Source organism: Lathamus discolor, chromosome 5, assembly GCF_037157495.1.
Source record: "Lathamus discolor isolate bLatDis1 chromosome 5, bLatDis1.hap1, whole genome shotgun sequence".
In the NCBI taxonomy this organism is placed as follows: domain Eukaryota; kingdom Metazoa; phylum Chordata; class Aves; order Psittaciformes; family Psittacidae; genus Lathamus; species Lathamus discolor.
This window is the reverse complement of record NC_088888.1, coordinates 56,180,446-56,206,645: the sequence shown is the minus strand read 5'-3', so window position 1 is coordinate 56,206,645 and position 26,200 is coordinate 56,180,446. Positions and strand designations below refer to the sequence as shown.

Genomic DNA, 26,200 nt, shown 5'->3' with positions numbered 1-26,200 from the left:
CTGTGATTCTTCTGCTGATCTGACTCCCAGACGTTCCCATTGATACCTCATTCATACCAATCCTATGCTTTTTGCTAAAAACCTCTACAAATTCTGCTTCTGAAAGCTTTTGAGTTTTTCTGCAGTGGATCTTCATGGCTCTTCATGGGGCTAATGTTTCATTAGGGTTAAGCCGAGCTGACTTTAGGGGTCCTCTGTCCCTTTACCTCATTGCAAGTCACTCTGAAGCCTGAATATTAAAGGCAGGTCCATGCCCAAGATACAGGGGCAGAAATCCTCTTGCAAGATCTGTGGGTCACAAAGTGGAAATGGGCAGCCTATTCACCCTTTTTGAGGGAGTTACATTTTTGGGAGGTGGGACAAAGCCAGTTTCCCAGTGGAAATTCCCTGTTTGATTAATACAACAAAGTCCTGACTAACACTGAGTGGATTTAAAGGCTGTTGTCATATAGCTGTCTGAACCTGAGGCTTTTGTTTCTGGGCCGTTGTTTTTTAAGAGAGATAATGGCAAACCACTTTGTTTTCTTTTTACCTTGCTCTGCTGCCTTTGTTGTTTTTTCTTCTTTCTTTTCAGATACTCCTGCAAAACAAAGATAAGGTTTAAGTAAGTTTTCTAGACTGAAGTGTTGCTCCAACAGACAAAGCTTTTCTTAATGCTTACAGATTACTGTAAGGTAAATGATTTCAAAGATTTGGAGCCATGAGATACCTTCTCCCTTCTCCCACACCCCATACATGCCTATATAAGCATTTGACTACAAGTATTTTTTACCTGTCTTAAAGAGATTTTTTTTTTTCTTTCAGAAAACAAATAGCAGCATTGACTTCTAGATCCCTGGTGAAACAGAGGCTAAACTGCAGTACACATCACATAAGAGAGAGCAAGGCAAGTAGGTCTGCTTTGCCCAGCTATGTGAGAGTTTCTCATGCAAGCATGATTTTCTGCTTGTACTGCAGAAATCTGTATTCTGCATCCTTGACACAGCAAAATACTTCCCATAATCTTAATTTTAACCCTGTAGCTAGTCTCAGGGAGGACAGTGGGCCACAGCCAGATTATATACTACAAGTACATAACTGTATCACAGTTGGTACTGAGATTTCTGCATGAAAGAGAGAACTTAAGGTTCGTTCTTCTGAAGGGCTGATAGACCTTTACTGATGCCAGGAGAAGCAGTTGTAACAGCCCAGGTCAGGCCAACAGGACATATCCAACTGATAATTCACAAGCTTCATCTTGCACAGTTCCAAAATTGATTTACGCAGTTTGAAAGGCAAGGGACAGAGATTATTTGTTCATAGCTCCACACTAAGGATTAAATTATCTAAGAGGAGGAGGTACAGGAAGGAATCCCTTCAAACTTTGCTCTCTTAGGAAACCTACATAAATATATGAAACTTTTATAGTTTCTGACAATTTACATGGCAGGTTTGGCAATGTATAAGATTTCCTGTAGATTGCTGAATATATTTAGGACAACATATATATTTTTTCATCTAATTGAATTATTCAGGGTTAAGTCCTCCTGCAAATATGTAAAGTTAGTTTTCTAGCTGCAATTGGCACTGCTCACACATAGCTTCTATAAAGCCAAGGTTTTGTAGCCAGAATTTATTATAATTATTATGATGAGTAAGAATCATAGCTTTAGTTTTAAAAGGTATCATCTTCTCACAGTGTTTGAGACAAAAAATGTGGCATTAAGAAAATAAGCTTCACTGTCATTGCCTTGCTTAAAAGTAGTGCAAAGCATAAACAATCAGCATAAATGGCAGATTGTTAAGTGGACAGTGGAAATTAATTCACATCTGAAAATATAGAAATGGCTTTGCAGCTACAAAGTATCAGCCCATAACATCCCCTCAGCTTGTTTTTTCCACCTGCCAAGCACAGAAATATTTTCAGCATTTATTATTTTATTGCAGAAAATTGCAGTTGTAAATTAAGAACTTGGCTTTTAGAGTCAAGGTAAATACTGAGGATCATGTTATGTTATCATTATTTATGCTGAGAAATTCAGGGAACTTGAAGGATCTATAAAGTGCCTCCAGGCATGCTCACTGCTCTTGGAGGGATGTCCTGGTGGGGCCAGGCTTGCTGACCGGGCAGTTGAGCCTTCTGAAATGTTGGGCATGGTGGCCCAATCAGACCAGCTCAGTTAGTAAGCTATGGCCTGTCTGCAATGTCGGCAAGTGGGCTGGAGCCAAAAGAAGGATCTTCTGTTCACAACAATAAACCTTTCCTGAGATTCAGTAAAATGTCAGGTATGGACATATGAAGTACTTCATGTTGCATGAGACGAACCAGCTCACATACATCAATCACTCCCTTGCCACTTGCTTTTGCTTATCCCAGGACACTGTGGGGTGAGCGGCTGTTTGTGACTAAGCTCCATGAAGAAAGTGAAATATTGCACCTCTGCACCTCAGTTACCTCAGGTAACTTATTTTATTGAAAATTATAATCTTCAGTTTGCCTGAAAATCAAGTCTAGGCTGAAAAAATGACTGATTGGATCTGCAGGAAAAAAACCCAAACGTGAGTACTCCATTTCTATCCAAATACTTAACTTTATATTGGTGTTACTGGACATAGAGAAAATAAAAGAGGAGCAAAGTCTCTTAATATTTATTGTAGTTCTCTGCTATTAACATCCATGTTATTTAGGCCCACATCAGTAGGGCTACTTAAATCAGCAAGAAACTAGACACCTACATGCCTAAATGAATCTGCCACTGAACAAACCAGTAACACAGTGCTTACTGAAGTGGTTAACATCTTGAATAATAAGCTTATTTTAATATGGAAAAAAAAGGATATAAAAAGGAGCACCAGAAACCAATCCCATATGCATTCCAGAATATACTTTTACTGTCTAAACCTGCAAAAGTAGCTGAGAGTAAAATGAATTCTTGAGAACTGTTGTTTTCTCCAAAGCATGTTTATCCTTTTTAGCTAATACTAAAGCAGTTTTGTTTTGTTCAATTTATGAAAACCAGAATGCTGATGGAATAAAAGATGAAAGTATTTTCTGGATACTGAACTGCAGGGTAGAAAAGCAATACAACATTCTGAGAAGATGAGGTATTTAGAGTCATCAAAATCATGCGGTGGTGGTAGACCATGAGTGCAGTTATGATAAAGGAACCAGTCATCCTTGAGAAATGCTGAGGCTGCTATTTAAAAATAACAACTAGTACTATTAATAGTATTCTAGCTGTCAGTGCACTCAGTAATGCTAGAACACTTCTGTAAGTGAGTCTCGGTAAAGAAGAACTTGCTGAGACAGATCAGGGCTTTAATAACTTTTGGGAACTGCAAACTAGCATTATCTGGTTATGGCAAAGAAGTGCCTGGAAGGACAAATAGGACATTGTATTATTCTCTTTGCTTTTTGAGAAGGAAGGTGTGAGCTACTTTGGTAATGCTGAGAGGTCTTTTATCATCAAAGTAATAGCTGTCACTTTGACAGCCTGTATAAATAAGTAGCCTGCACATATAGAGTTGGTGTTTTGAGTAAGACTCCAAAAAAGGTTTTGAGTATCTCTAGAGAAGGAAACTCCACTTTGTGCCTGGCAGCTTGTTCCAGTGCTCTGTCAGTCTCAAAGTAAAGAAGTTATTCCTCATATTCAGATAGAACTTCCTGTGTTTCAGTTTGTGCCCACTGTCCCTTATCCTGTTGTTTTGCACTACAGAAAAGTCTGGCCCCTGCCATAACGACACTCACCCTTAAGACATACATATGCATTGTTAAGATCCCTTCTGAGTCATCACTTCTCCAGGCTAAACAGGCCCAACTCTCTGAGCCTTTCCTCTTAAAAGAGATGCTCTGGTCCCCTAATCATCTTCATAGCCCTCTGTTGGACCATCTCCAGTAGTTCCTTGTCTTTCTTGAACTGGAGAGGCCAGAACTAGACACAGTACTTCAGTGTGCCTAGCTGTGTTGTCCTTCCAGCAGATAGCATAGTTGAAGTCTCCCATGAGAACCAGGGCCTGTGCATGTGAGGCTACTTCCAAATGTCTGTAGAAGGCCCAACAACTTCTTCTTCCTGTTCAGCCAGCCTGAAGTAAATACGCACAACTGTGCCACCTATCTTAGTCTGCCCCTTAATGCTTACCCATAAGCTCTCGAAGCATCCTTCACCCAAGGCAGAGCTCAATTCATTCCATTTTCATCCCTTGCCCCTTGAAAGATGATCTCTTTGTAACAAATGATCTCATTGCAGGTGTTTTCAGTTTGAAAAACTGGCCCTTTAGTTATATAACTTAAGTAAAATAGACATTTTATAATTTATTCCTCAGCAGAAGAACCCCAGATGTTAAAAAAAACCCTCCAGAAAACCAAACCAAAGTCGCTTGCTCCCTCCTGCCTGAAATAATAAAAAATTAAATGAATGCACATAGAGGGAAAGGTGGAAATTTGTTAGGGATCCATATGTTCAGTAAATTACAGTTTTAAAAAATGGATGAAGTAAATGGAGTCTGGACTCCCATTTATATTTTGTCATTACTCAGTAAAATTTCTTGACAACTTGGCATGATGCAGATCAAATGGATTATTTCTCTGAGGACTGTTTTTCTGATTCCATAAGCTCTTGAGAATCAAATGAGAGATAGCTTAGCAGATATTGTTTTATGCTCAAAGTAGCCAGGAGAACAATTCATCAGTCAAATATTTCTGCAGTCTCAATAGTTGTAGGCTACAATCAAATTGTCAGAACGTTTTTATCCTAAAAGAGTCAGGTTGCATAACTAACATCCACATAAAAAATATGCATTCCAAAATGTCACTGATTTTAAGGCTATTTTGAGATGTTTACTCAGTGTGAAGGAAAGCTGAAAGAAAACACTGACTGGAGAAAACAACCACTTCACAAACTGAACCCTGAGGTCAGAAACAGGATCTCCTCATCATGACATCACTAACATCAAGAGATCATGAACCTAAGGAGTGTCTTATGGTTTAAGAACTGTTCTATTAGATGAAGAAATGAAAAAATTCCCTGCCATAGTGGCATTACAGAAACTTTTATGAGAAAATGCAACAAAACTTAATATGAGCTTGATAGTTCAACAGAAATACAAGTTAGTTGGAATGGCCCAGACCGCCTCCATGCCAGCAGGTTGATTTTTTTAATTACCAAAGAAGAGAATTTCATCCAAAGCCTTGCTTGGTTTCAGAAGAGGACTGTTTGTCTTGTGTGAATATGCTTAAAAGTTTCAAAATTTGCCAGCGGTTACTGAATATTGGAAACCGCGTTTTACCCAGAGTGTTGCTACTCTAAATGGATTAATAACAGAAAAAATGGTAAACAAGCAAGTAAAGAGCAGCATTACAGAACAAATAGAGATTCAAAAGCAATTACTTTGTTTAGTCTTAGCTATTAAACACTACTGGAATTTGTCATCATAAATATATATTTAGAAGAAAATAACTGTGATCCTTACTAAGAGGTAAAAAGAACAGATGTAACATTCTAATATAAATACTATTTTTCCCCTGGAGTACAGGCTATGTTTGAGTTTCAAAATCAGCAACTTAATGTTAGAAACTAGATCACTTCTTAATAAGTAATTTGTTTAGAAATTAGCAATTACTTCAGAGCTAACATCAGCTATTTCTCTTTAATGGTGGCTAATTAAAACAAAGTTGTTATTTAGTTAAATACTGGAGAATATTTTCAGGTTCAACATTCAACTGATCCTATGGATGGCCGAGACCAAAATTTTCAGTTGTGAGACTGCTCTGTTGACAGCAAAAATAACAGAATGATTCTTGGTTTATATAATAGATAAATTTCTATGTATTCTTAATGAACTGTGAACTTCCTACAAATTTTGTTCAAGTGCTCCTTAATTCAATAGCTCATAAGGAAGAGTTCACTTTCATCTTGCAAAATGCTGAAAACATGAAGACTTACTGCCTATACAAATGTTTGCTTCTTATCTAATAAAATATGAAGTAAGGTATTCATCAGAAAAATCTGAAGCTACTCAGAGCAATAAAGCATAGAAGTAAAAGCTCTGCAGTTTCAAACACCCTGCTAATTCTGTTCCTAAACTTTACAAGTGACCTAAACAAAGTGACTCTTAATAAAACTATAGATACAATCCATGAGAATAACAATTTCGTAGTGGCCAAAGAAAAACTAAAGTTTGCAAAAGGGGACTTAATTCTGTGAGAAACAAGTGCTTCATTAGTTCATTTTTTTTCAGGCCCTGAAGGACATAGGCTTGGCAGAAACGGGTTCACAGATGTTGAGGAGTTGACTTTATATGCATACTACAACATTACAAAAGAAATAATAATGTCTCAAAAGATTTATTCAAAGGCTTCAAACAACAGGGCAAAGCTTTATTCGATCACCCATAGCAGCAAGGCTACCTTTATTTTCAGCTTTGGCTGTATCAAATTTGTTAAAAATATGAAAGTTTAACTCCACATACTTTTTGTTTCCCCTGCTTTAGTTTCTGTGTTGGTCTCGTGGGAGTAGAAAGAGAAGAAATGCCTAAATTTTTCTGCTTTTTGTTTTGCTCAATACAATTAGCTGCAGAGCAATGACAGCATTATGAATTTAGCCCATGAAGCAGGGAACTTAAAAATATCTAATAAAGGGAACAATATATCAGCTTTGATTTCCTTACATTAATCTCCACAGCTACAATTCTGCATCATTTCCTCATGCTCCAGAAGAGCACTACACTGCCTCACAATTCAGCCTGACTACTTATTTACTGGTGAATGTGAATGAAGCTTCAGAAACAAACTCTGAAGTAGAAGGTTCTTGAAAAATAGCAGGGTATTAAAAACAGGTAATTCTCATTTCCCTGCATTTGACTTGTGAGAGACAGCTTGGAGACCACAGTCCACAATTCTAAGCAGTTGATACGTGCAGTTCCACTTATTTGAAAGGGAATGTTTATAAAGCAAGGTGGTCATTGATATGAATAAACATGGACTGAGAGTGAAGTGCAGTTTGTAACTTGCCGTTCCATTTTCCATTTGTGTCTAAGATAACTGACATCTGTAATGTTCTTGAAGGCAATTCAGACCTAGTATCTTGCATTGTATATATGGTAGAAGTTAGACACTGGCATGAATGATTAAGCATTTGCTCAGCTCAGACTTAAGCCCGTGATGTTCCTCACAAGTCCCAGTTTCCTGTGCCTTCTTGAAAGGAGCAAGCAACCCTTGGAGCAAGCACTGGTGCTCCCACACCTCCCACCTTCTACCATCAGCAGTTATTATATGAAAGGAACACAAAAACTCGTTCACTGAACCTCACTGTAAAAATTCTTGGACTCAGTAAAGAAAACAACTATTCAGTCACTGGGTTTGGGCTGCAGCTGGACTGGCAAGAAGTGCCAGTCTCTATAGAAGGTTGGTTACTTCTTCTTTCTGCCTTAACAAAAGCCTTTTAGTTTGAGTTAGGGTTAGAAACTCAGTTTGATATAGACAGAGAATTACAGTTTTTTTAGTCCATGGACAACCCAGAGAAAAGACACTTTTTTTCTAGAGGTGATTTGAGGTCCTACAAAGAAGGAGCTGATATAATTTAAAAGGTCCACTTTGTCTTAGATAATTCACACCTGCCAGCAGTTTTGTCACAAGAAGCTTCTTCGTTAACAGTAGAATTAACAACAGCATTCTTCCCTTTTCCTTTTAAAAAACAAGTAAAGTAACCCACCTTTTGACTTCAGAGTTTCCACAGATGCTGTAAAATAAAAGAAAACATTCCAGGAAACAAATTTTGCATATGCATAAAGAAATTATGATTGATCCTAAAATCTCTTCCTTTGGTCAATATGCTACCTCTCTATGCAGAGCAGGCATTCATTTTTTTTAATGCAGAAAAAACCTGATACACATATATGTTGCTTTTTTGTATAGTCTCATGGCAGATGACTTATTAACCTGCAGACTAAAAGCAGTGGAAAACAAGGTCAATGGGTAAGTTATATATGGAGCTTCAACACCTCCACAATTTTCAAGTAGTGAGGCTGAGAGAAGTAGTAAAAGCAGGTTTCAGAGTAGGCACATATCAAACATGGGCATGCAATAGAAATCTCCTTTTAACAATTTCAGCAATTTTTGGAAGTTAGGATTTTGCTTTTCTTCGTTTTGGTTTATTGAAAACTCAAACCACAGAGCTCTTCTAGTATTGATAAAAGGGAATATCCAGTTTTAATAGTCTTCCTTGATAATTTTTTTCAGTTTTACTTGTTTATTATGCTTCATAATTGCATTAACTAAATAAAAATTACTTGAACTACCACATTTTTCTTTCTTCATTATTCACACCTTCATTCTGAAGCACTGTAACAGATTTTTCTGCTATGGAAAAGGACAGAGTCATTTTTCTATAAATTGACAGTCTACAGTAGGGTGTTTTTTCTTTTTTTTGCTCAGAATTTATGTCTGAGAAAATAGAGTCATCTGATGAATGAGTCATCAAGCTTGGCTGTAAAGAGAGTTGAAAATCTTTATGCTCTCACAAATTTGAATAAACTGAAGAAGTAGATTCCAGTTAGGAATAAGAAGAGCACCTAGCTACAACAATAAAATGCTTGGTCCTTGGAATAAATACAAACGAAACAATTAAATTTTTCCTCTCCTCCACACTCTGAAGCTCTTATCTTGTGTTTTGTTCTCCATCCTGGAGAACATTTCGTGTAACCTCAAAGCAGTTCCGCTTCCTTAGAAAGCAAAATCTTTTAAAAGCTGAAATAAAATATTCTCACCCTTGTTCTTCTCAGCCCCATTTGATCAGATCTTAGTTCTGGAAGACCAAATGGCTGTACATCTGCTCCACAGCCATACACTTGCTCAAGTAACTGTGATCAAATACTTATCCTTGGCTTCAGTTTTTTGTAATTTTACCTAATCCTGTCTCAAGTTAAAATATAATATAAATAATACAATATAAATAAGACTCTAAAACTTACTGGCTTTCAGGACTTACCATGGACTTTTACTTCTTTCTTTGCTGTTTTGGGTGTAAAAACAAACAAAAATAAAATATTTACTTCTGGCATGTATTAATTTAAAACATAATCATAATTGAAAAGAAAGATAACACGGGGAAAATATTCACCAATTTCTGTTATTTTTTCTTTCTTGTGTGGTTCTGAAAAAGAAAAAAAATCAAGTATACTTTTCTCATAATGTTTTGTTTAGTTGCTCTGGACAATCATTTCTGTGTTCCTAGCAGAAGTTTGTTGTGGCACATTCCTTTCAACTCTCAGTTCAGGTGAGGCCTTCCCTACTTTTCTGCATGCCAAAGTAGATCCTTTATAGTTGCTATCAGTCTCTTCAGTGGTTTTCACACTACCCAAACAAGGTCAGACTACCTGTTTGTAATAGACACCAAAGGATTTAAAGTTATAATAAGATGTTAAAAGAAAACTCTAGAAACAATGAAGGCTAAAATATCTACACTTTTACTTTAAGGTGGTCTAAATGAAGTCCTGTGAGCCAGCTGAATATGCCTCAGGATACCTGTGATATGGCCCTTACCTTTCTTTACAAGAGAGGCTGAAGAATAAGCAGAGCACCTAGTCCAGCCACTGCCACTCTACAGCCATGGGATAAAGACAGGTGGCCCTGGCCTCTTTTACAAGAATATACAGTGTGGTGGGAGCCATGGCTCACAGGAACTAATCACCAAAACAGGGTCTGGAACCTGAAGCCAAAAAACTTTATCCATTTAAACTCTGCACCCTCCGGCAAACTATGACTGGGATTTAAAAATTTTTAATGGTAATTTCTGTTACAGCTCTTTCCATCTTGCCAAGACAAGCTTTAAAACCCCCTCAGAGAAGGGAGAAACCCCAGGGAGAAGAGCGATAAACTGAACATGTTTCAGAAACTGAGCGTGATCTACCAGCCAGGGCTGATGTTCACGGTAGCAAAAAAATAGATAAGCTTTTGCTGTCTACAGATGATGTCTGCAGATGCTTTTAAACAGCATGTGGAAAAGCTCTGCTGCGCAGGTTTGGATCCACACAGGAACGTTACCTGTATTTAAGAGAATTTGAGCTGACTAATTACAAGATAAAGAGAGTTTCTATTAAATACATGCTTGTCATTTAGCAGTATCTGATGATAAACAAGGGGAGATGATCAAACTTAAACAGGGAAATTTTATGTTACATATAAGGAAGAAATTCTTTACTGTGAGGGTGGTGAGGCGCTGGAACAGGTTGCCCAAGGAAGTGATAAATGCTCCATCACTGGCGGTGTTCAAGGCCAGGTTGGAGAGGGACTCGAGCAACCTGGTCCAGTGGAAGGTGTCCCTGCCCATGTCAGGGGGGTTGGAACTAGATGATCTCTAAGGCCTCTTCCAACTCAAACCATTCTGTGATCCTATGATTCTAGGATATTTTCTCCATGTTTATTTTAGGGTATATATGTATTAATGCTGTAGTATACAGTTGAGAAATATTAGTATTGAAACTGTTTCCATTCTAAAATCAAGATGTAAATTCCAATTTTCAAAGTGATTCTGAAAATTATGCCTTTATTAAAGCAAACTATCCTTAAATTTGACCTATCCTTGAAATGAATACATAAAAATTAACAAGAATAACCATTAAAAATTAAATTAGAATTAAAATATGTTGATCGATAATAGTAATGTGAGTAATATTAATATTAAATATTAATTCATAATCAATATTAATACTGAATGCATAGTGGGCATCAGAAACAGGTATACTACACACAGAGCTATGAAAATAGTTTGCACTAGAAACGGCAGGCTGATGTGAAATATAAAAACCCCACAAGCTGCTAAGTTTTCAGCAAAATATGACGTTGCTCCATACTACCATTCCTAGTAAGTTTGTAGCAAGCAATAGGTGTTGTTCTATCTGAAATAAAATATTCATTTTTGTCTGAGTTTTTAAATCTAGATGAAGAGTTAGTTTAGATATATTTTAAAGAAAAATGTGGTTTCTAAAATAAAGTTTTGCTCTGAGGGTTTGGGGTTTTTCAATATAAAAAACCCCAGATTTTTTATTTTTCTGTATTTTCTGAAAATATTGATGGACTTTCATCAGAATTTCATAAGAAGTCTCTTTCAGCCAAAATGTAAACTTTAAAACACCAAGACTAGTTGACTGAAATCAGGGACCTAGTTTTTTGATTGGTTTTTTGGGGTTTTCTATTTTGTTATTGCTCAGGACAGCTTCCTGGAAATTGAAGGAAATGTAGTCATGACTTTAGTGGTTCTGAAGCAATTATTTTTCCCTCTTGTTCTAAGATCTGTCAGTTCTCATGAGATCAGGGAACAGTATGACATTAAAAACACTCAGCAAGTGTTTTTGCAAACTATAAAATTTTCCATTTACTTAGGTTTATTTCCTGTTTTTCAAAACTGCAACCATTAAGGAGCTTCTACAGAGCTTCTTTTGTAACAGTTTTACGTCCAGAAGCATATGAAATAAGACCCTTTCTCTTGAAAAATAAACTTTAAAAATGCTAACACAGAGTCTGACATCAAGTATTTCTGAGAAAATCTGTCATGATATGAAATTTCAAGTGATCCCTGCTCTGATATTTTAGTGGAATGAACCAAACCATTTGCCATGACATTTGTCATTCTTTTTATATTTAGCCATTTTTATATGTATATGTATATTTATATTTATGTATACCTATATGTATATGTTTTGAGTGTACAGCATGTTTTTATCCAGGAAAATTTTGCTGGTAATATCTATTTTTCTACCAGACATGGAATTGAGATTTGATTTAGTTTGACATTTCACCATCTTTATAAGCGCTGACACTTTGAACAAATGGCTTTTCTTTTTTTATGTAAATTCGTAAAGTTATGTATAACATGTATTTTTTATTTTATTGTAGTGACATACTCCTAGATACCCCTGGAACCCGTGGGAGATGGAAGAAAACCTGAACCTGCCTCTGCAGCTTTTGCCCAAGCCATAAAGCTCTTCCCCAAGGCACAAACACTGCTGAAAAGCTTCTAGGCTGCCCCATTTGCTGTGGTGCACTTTGCTACCAGGATGGACAGTCCCAAACTGTGACCTTCTGCCATTTAACAGGAAAGAACAACTGACATCCCATCCTAATTTGCATAACTATGTGTGTACATATGTGTGTCATACATGTGTTATTTCCTAATTCAGATACAGCATTCATGTCCAAGAACTATTCAGGAAAAAAAAAAAAATTAAAGAAAAAAGAAAAAAAGGAAAAGTGACTGAAGTCACATGGATTGGGAGAAGTTTAAATAAATGCAGTTTCAAGCGAATGTTCTGTTCTGTGGTATGCAGCACATTAAGTAACCAACATCATTCTGTTTGCACGCAGTAGCTGCATAAAAACGGTGTTTTCTGTACTGTTTAATTTTTATCACAAGTATTTCAGAAAAATATAGTGCAAAGAAAAGGAAGAAAAGAGGCCTGGATGAAATGCCGATCCTTTCAGTCCAGTCTATTGGATCTGTAGCTTTACTTCTCATGCTGAAAGCAAACGGCATCAAAACTGACAATGGAAGTCTTCACTGTGGAGAAATGAATAAGGTAGAAGACACCAAAACAACTTAAAGACTTTTCTTTAGAGGGTCAGGATTATGCTTTTTTTCTTTGGTGATTTTGCTTAGCAAAACAAATAATATATGCATAATTGGGAGGCAGGAGATGGAATTGCTGCCTCATATCCAAATGTTTGCTTTAACTAGTTAGCTTCATTTTAATACAGGTAATTTATTGTTTAATACAGGTCCTGCATAATTTTGGATGCATGGCTGATGCTCAGAGAGGAAGCTAGCATTGGGATAGACACCATCAAACTGGCCAATGTCCTTAATTTTGGGTGGATGTGGTCCTCATCAAATGCGAGCTAGACACTTGTGTTTTCAAAATCCTCCCATATGACCATATATCAGTTTTCGTACCAAAGTCATTATGAGGAAGAGGCTAAAGTGGTCATACCTTGGTAAACCCCTCTTCATCTCTGAGCCAACAGGCTCTGCTTTTTCCTCAGAAGGTTTACACACCCAAAACAGCCATCTTGATGTTAAAGTGTAACAGTATGTGACCTTCTGTGTTATGTGGACATACATGAATAAAAATTGCTAGAAACTTTCATTTAAGTCTAGTACACATTTTCTTACTTATTAGCAAGATAAAGTAAGGAAAAGAAAAAAGAAAAAAATGAAAAGAGTTGATCGAAATATATTGAGCACTGCCCCCAGGATGTGGATCTCAGAAAGTGAGGTCATTCTTAGATTCCAGATCCTTCTCTGAAGCTGATGGGATCTGTCCTCCCATATTTGAGTAGGCAGAAAGTCTATCAGCTCTTTTTAGAATATCAGGTTCTATTAACTCAGAGGTAGGAGAAGCACATTCTTTCCATAAAACTCCAGTATAATTAATAGTGAAGCCTAAAGATAAAGCTGTCTTTCAGAAAAACAGATAAGTACAATTTCCTCTCCAGAGCCTGAAATGCTCTATCATTTTCTGCAAAAATTGGGATAATCAAGAGAAAAATAATCAGTATAAGGAGGAAACAGAAAAAATGCAGATTTCTGATGTCTGTCCTGCCAGCCTTGTAAAACTCTCAGTTGGAGAAAAAGCACTCCATAAGAACTGAAATCACATGCAAATAAATCAGTTGCTCAGGTCAACACTCTTGAAGCACATGCTTATGTAAATGTAGAGTATATTTGATCAGTCCTAGGAAAACAACACTTTCGTCACTTTTGTCATATGAGAAGGGGAAGGTGTGGGTCTTCTGCTTTCCCATCACTAGGAGCAGAACTAATACACAGTGTGGGTGTATCCATAGAACACAGATGCCAAATTCCCCATTGGAATAAAAATCTTTCTGATTTAAAGTCCTTAAAAAGGAAATTAGGTTAATCCTACAATTCTGACTAGGACACTTTCTGTGTTTAAAACAGATGTACCACTCTTGGAAAGGACTCTCTCTGAAATCCTTACACATTATGAACAGAGTCCTGGTGAAAAGATTCATTCTTAATGTCTATCATTAGAACTACTTTTTTTAAGAACAAATTAACTTCACTAGCCTTAGGATATTTTGAGTATTCAGGTTAAGGGGCAGATGGCAAAAAACCTTATTTATAAAGATGGTGTGATTTTCTTAATGCAGAGAGCTAATATCTGCTAATAGACCTTCACATGTGAAAAAGTTTAACCTGTATTTCCTTTAAATTACGGCTCTGAGGAGCACTTCCACCATTTCAGAACTAAGATGACTAAGCTGATGAGGCGCAAGTATTTCCAATGAATCCCCAAAAGAAGGACACTGTACAGCGTTTAAAAGAATCCTGTGTTGAACCACAACAGTTTGAACCAGGAGTACCTCAAGGGAGGTATTTCTACATCACTCCAGGTGGAACTTCTCAAAAGAAGAACATGAGAAATTACTGAGTATGAGAACAGGTGTAGTACACATGCTCATAGACCACAGCAAGGTGAAAGTAATTAAATTTTCTTAATGGCCTCTCACTGTGAGACAGACTGAGTCATATTACTTTGTAATTGATTTATAGCAAGAGCATATCCACTGAGAGTGGTCATAGCTTCTATGGTGCTCAGCAATTATTACTTGCTCATGATTTAATCTAGTCATACTCCACCTGTTTTTTGAGAAGGGAAGAATTTCTTTTTCAAGCTCTGTAATCCATTGAGAGTATGGTCTGAACAGACATTTCAAGCAACTTCTTCAGGAGGTATTTGAAGAGGCAACATCATTGAAGGTGCTAGGAGAAGTGTACAGCTAGAGAGCCAATAAAATACTAAGAGGAGTTTACTGTAAGCATGAAATAAACCCAGCCACTGCTATTTCTGAAATATGTAGAACTACAAATTCGGGCACTCCAAGCGGTTGTTTAGAAGACAAAAATACTCCTCATATTATTTGTGGTGCTCTGCAGACTGAAGTGCTACTGTGCATTCGTAATCACTTGTTTTTTACTTATGATACTGGGATGCAACTTTTTCACACAGACACTTTCAAATCTATAGTTGATGTAGACCTGTATGATGATGTAAGAAAACTCATATTTAAGAAACATTATAGTGAAGCATACTGTGTTTCCACTTGTTCTCACTCTAAAACATAGCACTGCCATATTTAAGAACATCATAAATTGTAGATGTAATAGAACCATTTATGGCAGAGAAAACTCTAGTCCACATCACTGGTCCCCTGAAAATCAAGTGCATTTTTATAATTGTCTCAGTGATTAAGATGAGCCCCATTTATTCCCTCTCTAGCAAAGTGAAGGTGGTACCTCTTCCAATTACTTTCCTAATGCCTAGGAAAGTAATCATATACATAGTGCATGTGTTAGTCTAGTCCAACAAAGTTTAAGTATACACTCAAATGCTTTGCTGACTCAAGATAGAGTTAAAGATATGTTAAGTGCTGTGCTGAAATTGGGCCCAATTCTTGCCAAAAGTGCACTTGAATCACGAAACAGCTTCAAGGCAATGAAAGATTGCTAGCCTCAGAACAAAACCTCTTAAAATGCTTTTTCCATAAACAATCCTTTTAGCTCTGGCTTTTATTTAAAGAGCATTTAATTTTGACACTCTTATTCTCATTGTTACTTTAATGTAGTAAATAATTTCTTTTTCATAGCTAGCTTGCTCCCCCTGGCTTGCTCTTGAAGAAATGCCGGGTTTTTTTGTGTTAGTAATACAGCAGCACTTTGCTGCATTGCATGAATTGGACTGTGGCGTCTAATAGTAACTGGTAATAAAAAAAACTCAAACAAATCACAAAATAAGATTGCATTTTTAGTACAAGTGTCTTCACAGTTCACTACGATGTAAAAAGAAGTATAGGAAATTATTTTAACTTGATATAATCCTGAAACAGAGGATACTGTAAGGAATGTATAAATGCAACAGTAGTATACCAGGCTATGAGACTGGGCATTTTAACATCCTAGCGAACGAAGCAAAAATGCCCTGAATTCTAGGCCATTTACTCAAAATCTAGTGAATAAATACTGGATTTCAGATGACAAAGCTTAGTGTAAAATAAGCTATTTCATGCTCCATTTAAGTAAATCCTGTATGTAAAGAATTTAGGGTTGTAAAGTAAAATCTTCTAACACTGGAAAATTCTTCCCCTTTGAGGTCATTTATTGTGATATAAGAACTCATTTCTCCTTTCCCATTCAGAGTTAGGTAATGATCCTGTTTACATAATCCTGCAGACAATTTAAGACCTCTTAGTCTGCAATATTTTTGCAGACTTGAGCTGGGATGAAAGTGTCAGTGGGTTGGAATGATTTGTGGAATTTGTCTCCATCCACATAATAGATTCCTGCAGATATTAAGAAGCATCTGAGTGAGGGACTACTGCAGTCGCAGCAAGGTTTTAGCTGCTGAGGGTACAGTGCATTCCTGGCAGACCAGGAGGCAAAGGCAGCTGTGAGGCTTCACTAAGGCCAGTGAAAACTCTCTGGGATAAACTGGTGAGGATCAGGACTCAGTTTCTCCTGTCCTGCAGGTTGTTGGGGGCTGAGATCAGATAATTTCCACCTACTTTGCAAAAACTGACAAGTCTGCAATTTTACATTTAAAACCAGAAAGAAACTGAGTAACTCAGAGATGGTACGATGTTTAACTTCCAGGAGAGGAAGAATGGTGCTAACCAGGACTGAAAAGAAAGCCTCTTTGATTCAAAAGGACTACAGAATGATCCTGGATCTAAACCTAAGGACCCTGAACAGCAGGATTAATACAGGTAGGGTTTCATTATTTTGTTTACCACTACATAAACACCTGCTACCTGCATAAAGATTTATTTTGTCCAGAAATAAACTGCAAAGCCTGTCCTTATGCACATAATAACCTAACTCTATCATTTGTCCCTGAAAAGTTAAACTGTAAACCCAGAAAATAAACCCTGAGAATGGGTTAACTTCAGGGATTAGAAAACTAAATGGACTTTTCCAGCTATTAGAAAAAAATTTCTTGGTAACACCAGTACCAGAGAAATACATGCAGAGATGTTAACTGAGGGCAGTGGCTGTTTGTAAAGAGAAATTTGAGGCACATAGAGGTGCTAGCACATAACATCCTGAAGAGATAGCAGGATGGTAATCTCTACTAGCACCATGTCCTTTTACAGTGAGAGAGAAAGAAACACTGTTCATCTCCTGTTCATCTTTCCAAAAGTACTTCCCTGGGGAACGTGCAACATGCAATTTACACTAGGTTTTGATGTCTCTTCTCTTAGGTGATATATTTGCACAAGAACGCATAACATATACATGGATTTAGCTTTCTTTCTATGTACTTATGTCCTATAGGTGATCAAAAGAAGACAACCACCAAGCCCAGCTCCTTAATAAACCTTTCCTCTATTCAAAGCATATCTGCTGTCTCATAAGCCTTGCATTATTTTTTCGTTTTTAAGTAGAATAGCACTGGTTATACCATATGGCAAATACAAAGATTCTTCCTTGTTGCCATTTTAGTTGCTGTTGTTCTCTTTGAAACAAGATTTAGAATAGTCTGTCTGTTAAGTCAGTACCGCCCATTGCCAGTAGAAACAGCAGTTCTTCCTGCATTAGGCAGTGTTCTGAACCTCTTCAGACCGATCCTCTGACCAGGATTTTTGGTATAGCCTGCATTCTAATACTCTGTACTTACCTCATGAACTCATTTCCTATGTAATTTCCTATAATGTCCTATTTTTCTCTTTTTTTTCTTTCTGTTTCTTACCAACAGCGGGAAAATCAGAGGCATAATAAAATAATAATAATTCCAGCATAACTGACAGAGTCAGTTTGAGAATTGGATGCAGCTGACATCTAAGCTCTAGAAATTGGCTATTTGTCTGTCATACTTATTTTATTCTTTCTTGGCTTGAACGAAATTTAATTGATTTTCAAAGGGGGAATTGTGCTCAAAAAGAGTTTCTGTTATGAACCTAAAGGGAGCAATGAATAATAACTTATTTTTTTTTCCGCATGTGCATTGAGAGGAAGATGGGAAAAATTAGGCATTAAAAATCTCTAATTAGGCAGTTAAGTGTCAGTCCAAAATTAAATTAAAAATTACAAGACCATTTCAGGGAAATCCTAAGCTGCAAGTTTTACAGTGTCAAAAAGAGATAAATTTGATTTTTAAATCAGGCAGATCATCGGGGGAAAGCACTATCACTGGTGCTTAAACAAGGTGTAGAAGTGTTGCCTATAATGTGAGATTATTCCACAAGAAGGAATCACAGGAAAACTGTTCTCATCCCTGACCATAGCAAAGGGAGTGTGTGGAGTTTAGTGTAACTGAGGCTCCCTGCTGCCTGCTGGGGATCCCAGCCATCTTTCTGCTAATTCAGCTGCAGATGGTCCCTATGTGGTTTCAGCCTATGCCTCCTGCCCTGTCCTGCACTGCCATGCACTTGTTTTCATCATGGTGCTGAAATAAGCCAGAACACTTTCCAAGATGAGGTGTGATGTGTTCGTGCACTCTGAGTTAGTGGGAGCAGCAGGGTGTGATACGTAACACGATGTGGGACCTCTTCCCAGGTGGGCTCCATGGGGATGGGGGTACAGGGGAGGAGGCCAGAAGATGGCAGATAATGCAGGTGTTCAGCACATACATTCCTAGCTCTGAGAAACCCTCCAGAGATCACACTGGGCACAGCTCACAGAGAGTACCTGAGGAAAGAAACCTGCATCCCTCCTCAGAGAAAAGCAGTAGAAAGAGATTTTGTAAGGCTAGGTGACTCTCAGACCTGTCCTGATGGCACAACTATGGAGGCAATGTGCTGTGGTGAAAGAAGAGGAAATGGCAGTGGGGTTTAGGATGGGGACATCATAAGACAGTGTAAGCAAAGAATAGTCTCATGAATTATCTTCAACTTCATTTTCTCCCTTCAGAATGACATCAATCCCATGTATCTATGAAACTATTATGCTTTAAAGCCAAACACTATGTTCTCCAGCACAGTTTCAGATGATTGCCAGAGAAGGACTTTTTTTCCAGTTAGAGAAAACACTGTGTTTAAAAATATGTCCTTTGAAAAGCAAGTAACAGATATTCACTGAGGCTGGTTTCCTAGAGCAGCCATCGGTTTCTAGACACAAAAGCTCTCTTAGAATTCTAAATTCCACATTCACTTTCTTTGCTTTCTCTGTCTAAATATATGGAGATAAAATAGTGCACAGTGTATTCGGCAGGATTTGCTTCACCAGTGACATTAAGACCAGGAGCATATGTGATGTAGAAGTACTGGAAGATGACCAGCTGTGCTCTCAGTCTGTTCAGTCTGTTGATAGGACTAAACCTTCAGCTCTAGGCATTCTGGAATACAGGTTATAATGTAATAGGATATGTGGAAGAAAATGAAATATGAAATTGGATAATGTATTTAATTTACTGTACTAATAGGCAACAGTCTAGTTATGATGTTGCCAAACAAGCATACTTAATATTTTGCTATGGTGAGTTATTCTGGGCGTAAATTAATTTTCAGAGAAGAGTGGCATTTAGGGAGGAGAAACAAAAACAAGAAGTCAAAGTCTGCTGCTTTTTATCACTTTTAAGGCAAACTAGTTATTTAGAAATGTGTCAACAGACAAACTCATTTTAGTTTTCCATAAGAAGCCATGCCAGTTTTGCCCCTTTCTTTTATCTTAAACAGATTACTGTCATTACCATTCTTGCCAACAAGCAGACTCATTGGAATATTTTTCAAAAATGAGCACAAATATTGGGTGCAAGCAGGTGGAATGAATTAATTTCAAGCATATGGTTTTAACATAACGATTTCTGCAGTGCGCTGTCGAGACATTTAGGGGTCTAGCTACCACACATTTTGGCAACAAAGCTGCTTTAAGAAATTATCAGTTACACAGCTATAGATGTGAAGCCAGACTTACTGATACGATCCAGACTGAACACCCTGCCGCACACACACACACATACACGCACACACATATTTGTAGGCAGTTTTTAGCTCTAAGACATGGCAATGATGTGGTTTGCACTGTTTCTCCCAGTTGTGTTAGCACAACTGAACACAGTGTCAAACAAACACAGCAGACAGGGATTGGGAGCATCTACGGGGAAATGATGCTTCTTAGGCTAGCTTCACACAGTACATTGTACAGCTGTATTGTGCGCCCTACAATAGCCTATGGTGACTGCAGTTCCAGGCTGCAAGTCCTTTTGTGGTAGAGGCAAAGAGGTTCCTAGTTTACAGTCATCCTGGGCTAATTTTCAATCATGTCCCTTACTATTGGAAGTTATTATTCCTTCATTTGGTGGAGGCAATCTCTAAAAATAGACCACCAAAAAGTTCTTAATTAGAGAAAGACAGATGGAAAACAATTTTAGATAAATAAATAGGTCTCAGAAAAATATCATGTTTTCATATTGATACATTTTCACATGAGAATACCCATTTTTTTCCTCAGTTATTTTAAAATGTAGTAAAACTACAAATATCCTGATATTCAGGTTGTTATTCATGTTATTGATGTTTTACTAAATTAACCAGAAATGCAACAGTTTTGAAGATGCCTTTGTAGCAGATGGGATCCGAGATCAATTGAAATAGGAGATTTACACAATCCAATCTAAATTCAGGTATGATTTAGTGCCATTATTTTGTTTAAAAAGTGTTTGCTTGTCTTTTCAATGTACATTTATGGTTATGTAAGAGCTCCATTTTTGAAAGCCTACTGTAAAGTCAGCCCTTTGTAAAAACAGACTCTCTTCTTGAAGGGCTCAAATGGAGCCTCACATAAGAACTAATTTCTGTAAATATTGCTTTTTTAATCAGTCTTTACATTCATATTCTTTTTTGTATCTCAAGCCCTGCAGAATGTCCAAATATGCACCTCATAGCTGCCATGGACAGACAAGAAGCAATCATAACATTAGAGATCAATGCAAAATACTTTTGTTTTTAGAAGAGATTTCAGATACAAATTATCAAAATAACTTAGAGTAGACAAAACACCCCAAACCAGTGGCTTTTGTATACTCCAGCAGATGGTGCTACGATGCAATAAACTGATTCAAGAACACAAGAAATAGACTGAATATGAACATTTTACTCCTTTACCTGGTGCTGCTGCTTTTTTGGTGGCTGGTTTGGCTGCAGGAGCTTTTGCTGGCTCTTGAAAAAAGAGAGAAAATTAAATCAATTACTATGGAGTGTGATATTTAAAAACAAATAAACAAAAATTCAAACAAATCTGAGGAAAGGCTTCCAATGAGGTATAGTCTGTAGCATTTTTTATCCTGAAGGGTTAGGCAAAGATATTTCCCAAAGAGAAAAGAGCTGTTGCTTTCAATAAGCTCAAAGGCATCAACAAAACAGCCATCTGAAGGGATAACAAACTATTGCCATTGGGCACTGAATAATTTCTTTTAGCCTTTTCTGTCCAGTAGTTCGGTATCTACTGGCAAAGCAGAGCAAAGCAGGTATCTAGGGGTTTGGGCAAGGCCGTGCTACTCAAGCAGCAGCTGTGGTCTGGGAGCATTTGCATTTGGTCTTACAGCTATGAGAGCAGTAGGTCCTGAACCAGCCTATGGGAACAACTTCATGTGTGATCCTGCACTTGAAAGAGCAGCTGTTGAGTTCTCCTAGCAGAGAAGCAGGACTTTTCAGGCTCCTAAACTGTAGTTCATCTGTTCTTGGTCTTTTCATTTGCACTACTTTCTCTTTGCTGAGGCAGGACATTTCCTTGCAGAATGAAGCTCCAAATGATAAAGTGTATGTACATCCCTAAAGTGACTTGAAGAATCTCAGTTCTGGATAGAATAACCTAACCAGCCTACTGGATTTCTTTACTCTTTACTAGTGTTTAGTTAACTGCTTTGATCTTCAGCAACTACCAAAATAGACTGTACTTAAATCACGATAATTTAACAAATACCCATATGCTAAACTCCATTGATTTTCATAATTGATTTCTTATATCAACTAGAAGATCCTCTGACTCACAATTCGCCTTTCCATATTTGAGAGGAAATAATTAATCATTTTAATCACACCCTGAATTCCAGAATACCACAAATATGTTAGCAAATCCTTCACATCTGTCACTGTGTTATTGCAAAGAAAAATGATATGGCCAAATTGGGAATGTAATTTTGAGTTCTTCGCCTCCAGTCTTTTGAGAAGTTCATAAAAGATGCATCAGATTGTCTTGTGGAACAAAATGAAAACAAAATATATTTTGCATGTGTGGGATTGTTTTGTTTCCATCCATTTGAAAGCTTACAGCAGATAATTATATCCTAACTTATTATCACAGCATTGTAATTACTTGGGGTGCTCACCTCGTCTTCAGGGAAATATGTGGAAGACCTTGAAGAATTTACTTAATATTACTTTCCTGACTGCCTGCTCTTGCAGAAGAAGCAGGACATCCAACACACATGTTCTACAAGTGACAAGATTGACTTACTACAAAACTGCAGGTCTCCTGCATTTATCTCCTTCTGAGCTGTTGGCTAGAGCTTGCTGTCCAGTGAGACTTTTTTAATTTTTTGTTTGTAGCATCTGTGAAAGCACATTGAGCTGCGATTCTTTTCTCTGCCAAGATTTTTATTTTAATTTGAAATATTTCATTTCTGAGCAACTAAAACGATTTTAACTGAAGTAAAAATTTAAAATAAAGGATATTTTAACCAAAGCCTTCTAATTTTTTTTTTTATTTAACTTTTCAGTAGCATTGAAACAAAAGTTCAAAATGTTTTAAAATTTCTTTTGCAAGGATAAGCTTTTAAGTTTGTAATTCACACATTGTTTGAGTGCTAATGACTATGCATCAATAAGTGTCAGCTGAAAATTTCACCTTGTGAAAGCTGGGAAATTTTGCTGTGACAGCTGCTGGGGAGTTTTCCCACGAGTAGAATCATGTGCCCAAATCAATAGATCCTTTAAGACCTGCTTGCAGGCAGGCAGTTATTTCACCAACAAGACATTACTTGCACAGTAAGTCCATTGAATCTTTTGTTCAGTGTTTCTGCAAAATCTGAGTAGGAAATAAATGTATAAGCTTTTCTTGATTATCAAAAGAAATCTTTCTTTAAGTTCCTGAAAAAGTGAGGATGGTGGGGGATTATTCTGCCATACAGGTCAGGAAAGATCGCATATGGAGATGGGAGTCTGCATTCTTTAATCACAAATTTGAATGATTTCAAATTCCGATAATTTTCCTAATTTTTCTTATATACTGCACTTTCAGAACAGAGATCTGAGAAGATGAAGTTCTGTCCTACTATTTCTGTGTTGAGGCATTGATGCTTGGAAATTCATAGAAAAAGAATGTGTAAGAGTTCCATTGTTAACAATATCATGTTCTACCTGTCTTCTGCCTCAGAAGTCTCTCTGGCTGAATCTGAAGTAACTGGATAGGCATTGTTTTGCATTTGTGAAGACAAATTTTGGTGGCCCTCATGTTGGACTCTCAGTCTTCTTATCCCATTTACCAAAATTGCTGCCACTGAGAGCATAGTTAGTTGAGACCTCATTTGACATCTCCTTCCCCATGAAACTTTGTTTTTTGAAGACAATGATAGAAAAGAGGGGAAGGCAGAACCATCAGTCACAAAGGAGTGTGGAATTAGAAGTAGGATAAGAATGGATTTAGAAAGTAGGAGGCATCAGAAGTCTAAACATGTCGTTTTTAAATTATAAATGGTGTAGCTACTTTCTTTGTATTTTCAGCAATTCAATAACTATTATTTTGTACTATTGAAACAATGTTTGAAACTACATAACATATAAGAGAGATCATAACCTATGACACAGTAATATCTTACTTTTGAGTTCTTTGGACACAGCAGCTTCCATTTTGTCTGTAAGATAAAAAAATATATATGCATAAAAACAGCTAGGAAAGCTATAGGTAGATAGAAAACTGCAATGTGTGCTTTAGAGGTGAAACAGCTTATTTCCCACAAAGTGAATTTGAATGATGCAGTAAATCAGTTCACTTATGTTTGTTTTGTGGTACAGTTTAATTTAACCTTAAGTGTAAATCCAGCAACACCTGTGTGAATGTGAACATTTTTGTTTAATTTCAGTATAGTAATCTGTGAGTTTTGACATGTAATAGAGTTGTCATGGTTGACAGGTACTAGCTGAGCCATGGCTGCTCATCACATGCACATTATCAAGTCTCAGAAACGCAAGGGAAAAGGCGCTAGAAGCCGAAGTATAAAGACATGTAATGAAAGGAATTATCTTCCTACAATTGTTTACAACCATACAATTGAGGCTTAGTTTGGAAGGCTTCACACAACACCTAGCCAAAACTCCAAATGCCACATACTTCCCACAAACCAAAACAAATGGAAGATTTACAGCAAAAGGGAAGAAAGAGAGAATCCAAGCCATTCCTACAGACCAGCCAGGAGGAAAGATCCCTGCTTCTTGCAAACTTTACCTAATGTTCAGTTAAAATTCAATCTAATGCATTACTTTCAGGCTTGTGAAAAGGAGCTCATATCCATCCCTGGTTGATCTAAACAAGGTTAAAATAAATTGGCTATTTCAAATCACATGGTCAGGCAGCTTATCAGAGGCTCTTAACTAGGCTGTTCAGTCTCATCTTCAGTTAAGGTGACATTTTTGTGCCATTTTTTGTAGGACTTTATCTGATTGCTGAGAGAAGATTTAGAATCTTTACTAAACAGATGTAAGTGGGTAGAAATACTCAGTGATAGCTTCTCTCTCCATTATAATTCTTGGTGCTATTCTACCTCAGGGCTTTTAGCTGGGTACAAAAATTGTCCACTTTTACAACCATACTTCAGGCCTTGCATGCCTTTTTCAGTAGCCTCATCTGTACTACTAAGAAAGGTTCATGAAGGCCCCGTGGGATAGGAAACAAAGAGATGCATAGACCAGTAGTAGAAATTACTCCCACAGGTGCCCATGAGGAAATTAACATCCTCTCTAATAATCTATAGTGTGCCTAGAATATAGACAGGATAATACTTTTGCCTACAACATATGTGAATGATTAATTAATTGTGTTCTTAAACACTAATACAAGAAATACTTCAGGGCAGACACTGCCAAAATAAGTAGTTTGAAAAACCAATACCATTCCATTACTGGCAGTAATACAAAGTCCCTTCAGTTTCTGTTGCTCTCTAAATTGCTGTGAAAAATTTGATATGAGATAAGGTAATGCAAATGACTGCCAAATAGTCCAGCAAAAAGTCTTGAAAAATTCAGAAGAAAATACATTTCTATTTGGATGATATGCTGCTCTGAACTGAAATGTTTCTAGGTTAATCCTCTGTTTCCACTAACTCTCTGTGAAAGCATGTTTTGCAGGCATTACTTCAAAGTATGATAATTACCACATTTAGATGAAATTAATCATGAGGCAGCTTTCAGCCACATTATCTGGCTAAGGAACCTACTGAAGCCTTCAAGAAGTGCCTATTAGGTGCCGGATATGGAAATTTTTAAGGGTGTATATTGCAGTGATATGATAATTTATCACAATAGTCTTCTATTGCTGAAGGTTATAAAAAAGTAAATAAATTCACAGCATCATTCGCAATAACAGCCTGAATCTAAATAAAGCTCTCAAGTTCTTTCATTCTTTTTTTCATAGAAGTCATCATTTATTAGGACAACATACTTTAATATATTTTAGAGCCATAATTTATGTTAAAAGAATCAATGTGTTTTTCCATCATATGAAATACACAACATATAGTAAATTCTTATTAAATATCTGGACAATTTTTGCACTAAAAAGACTCTTATAATTTAGGGAGTCTTGGTGCATTTTTGTTTTGTTTTGTTTTTAAAGAGCAAAAAATCACCAACAGTTGGTTCCAATAGCACACGTTGATATGAAAATATAAATATTTTTATGCTTAGGCTATTCCTTTCAAGCCAAGGTGCCTAAAGTTTGATTTCTAAAGCCATACTTAGGCTGGAATGATTTGCAGAAAGGTGCCCAAAGGAGTTTTTGCAGGAGCTTGAACTATGGAGGTTCCTTTGAAGCTATATACCATCTGCATCTAAGCACCTCATACTTGAATGCAACAGATGACAATTGCAAAGGACTGAACAGAAGGATGGAAACTCACAGAAGGAGGGAAAACTGACCTGGATTTCTGAAGTCCCAAAGTGTACTTACCTGTTATACGCCACAAATAGCACACAACTAAACAACTCAAAGGAAAATAATGC

At 37.0% G+C, this 26,200-nt stretch overlaps 1 protein-coding gene across 2 annotated transcripts in view; it reads right to left on the bottom strand.

Annotated features, from left to right (window-relative positions):
- TRDN (triadin) overlaps positions 1-26,200 on the bottom strand; it is a 227,868-nt gene that overhangs the window by 69,453 nt on the left and 132,215 nt on the right. For both annotated transcript variants that reach the window (XM_065680964.1, XM_065680963.1), the window contains exons 17-22: positions 23,803-23,838; positions 21,092-21,145; positions 9,096-9,128; positions 8,964-8,987; positions 7,689-7,715; positions 533-580 (exon numbers count right to left, since the gene is read on the bottom strand). In XM_065680964.1, coding sequence (XP_065537036.1) covers positions 533-580; positions 7,689-7,715; positions 8,964-8,987; positions 9,096-9,128; positions 21,092-21,145; positions 23,803-23,838 — 222 coding nt within the window. The remainder of the gene's footprint in view (positions 1-532; positions 581-7,688; positions 7,716-8,963; positions 8,988-9,095; positions 9,129-21,091; positions 21,146-23,802; positions 23,839-26,200) is intronic.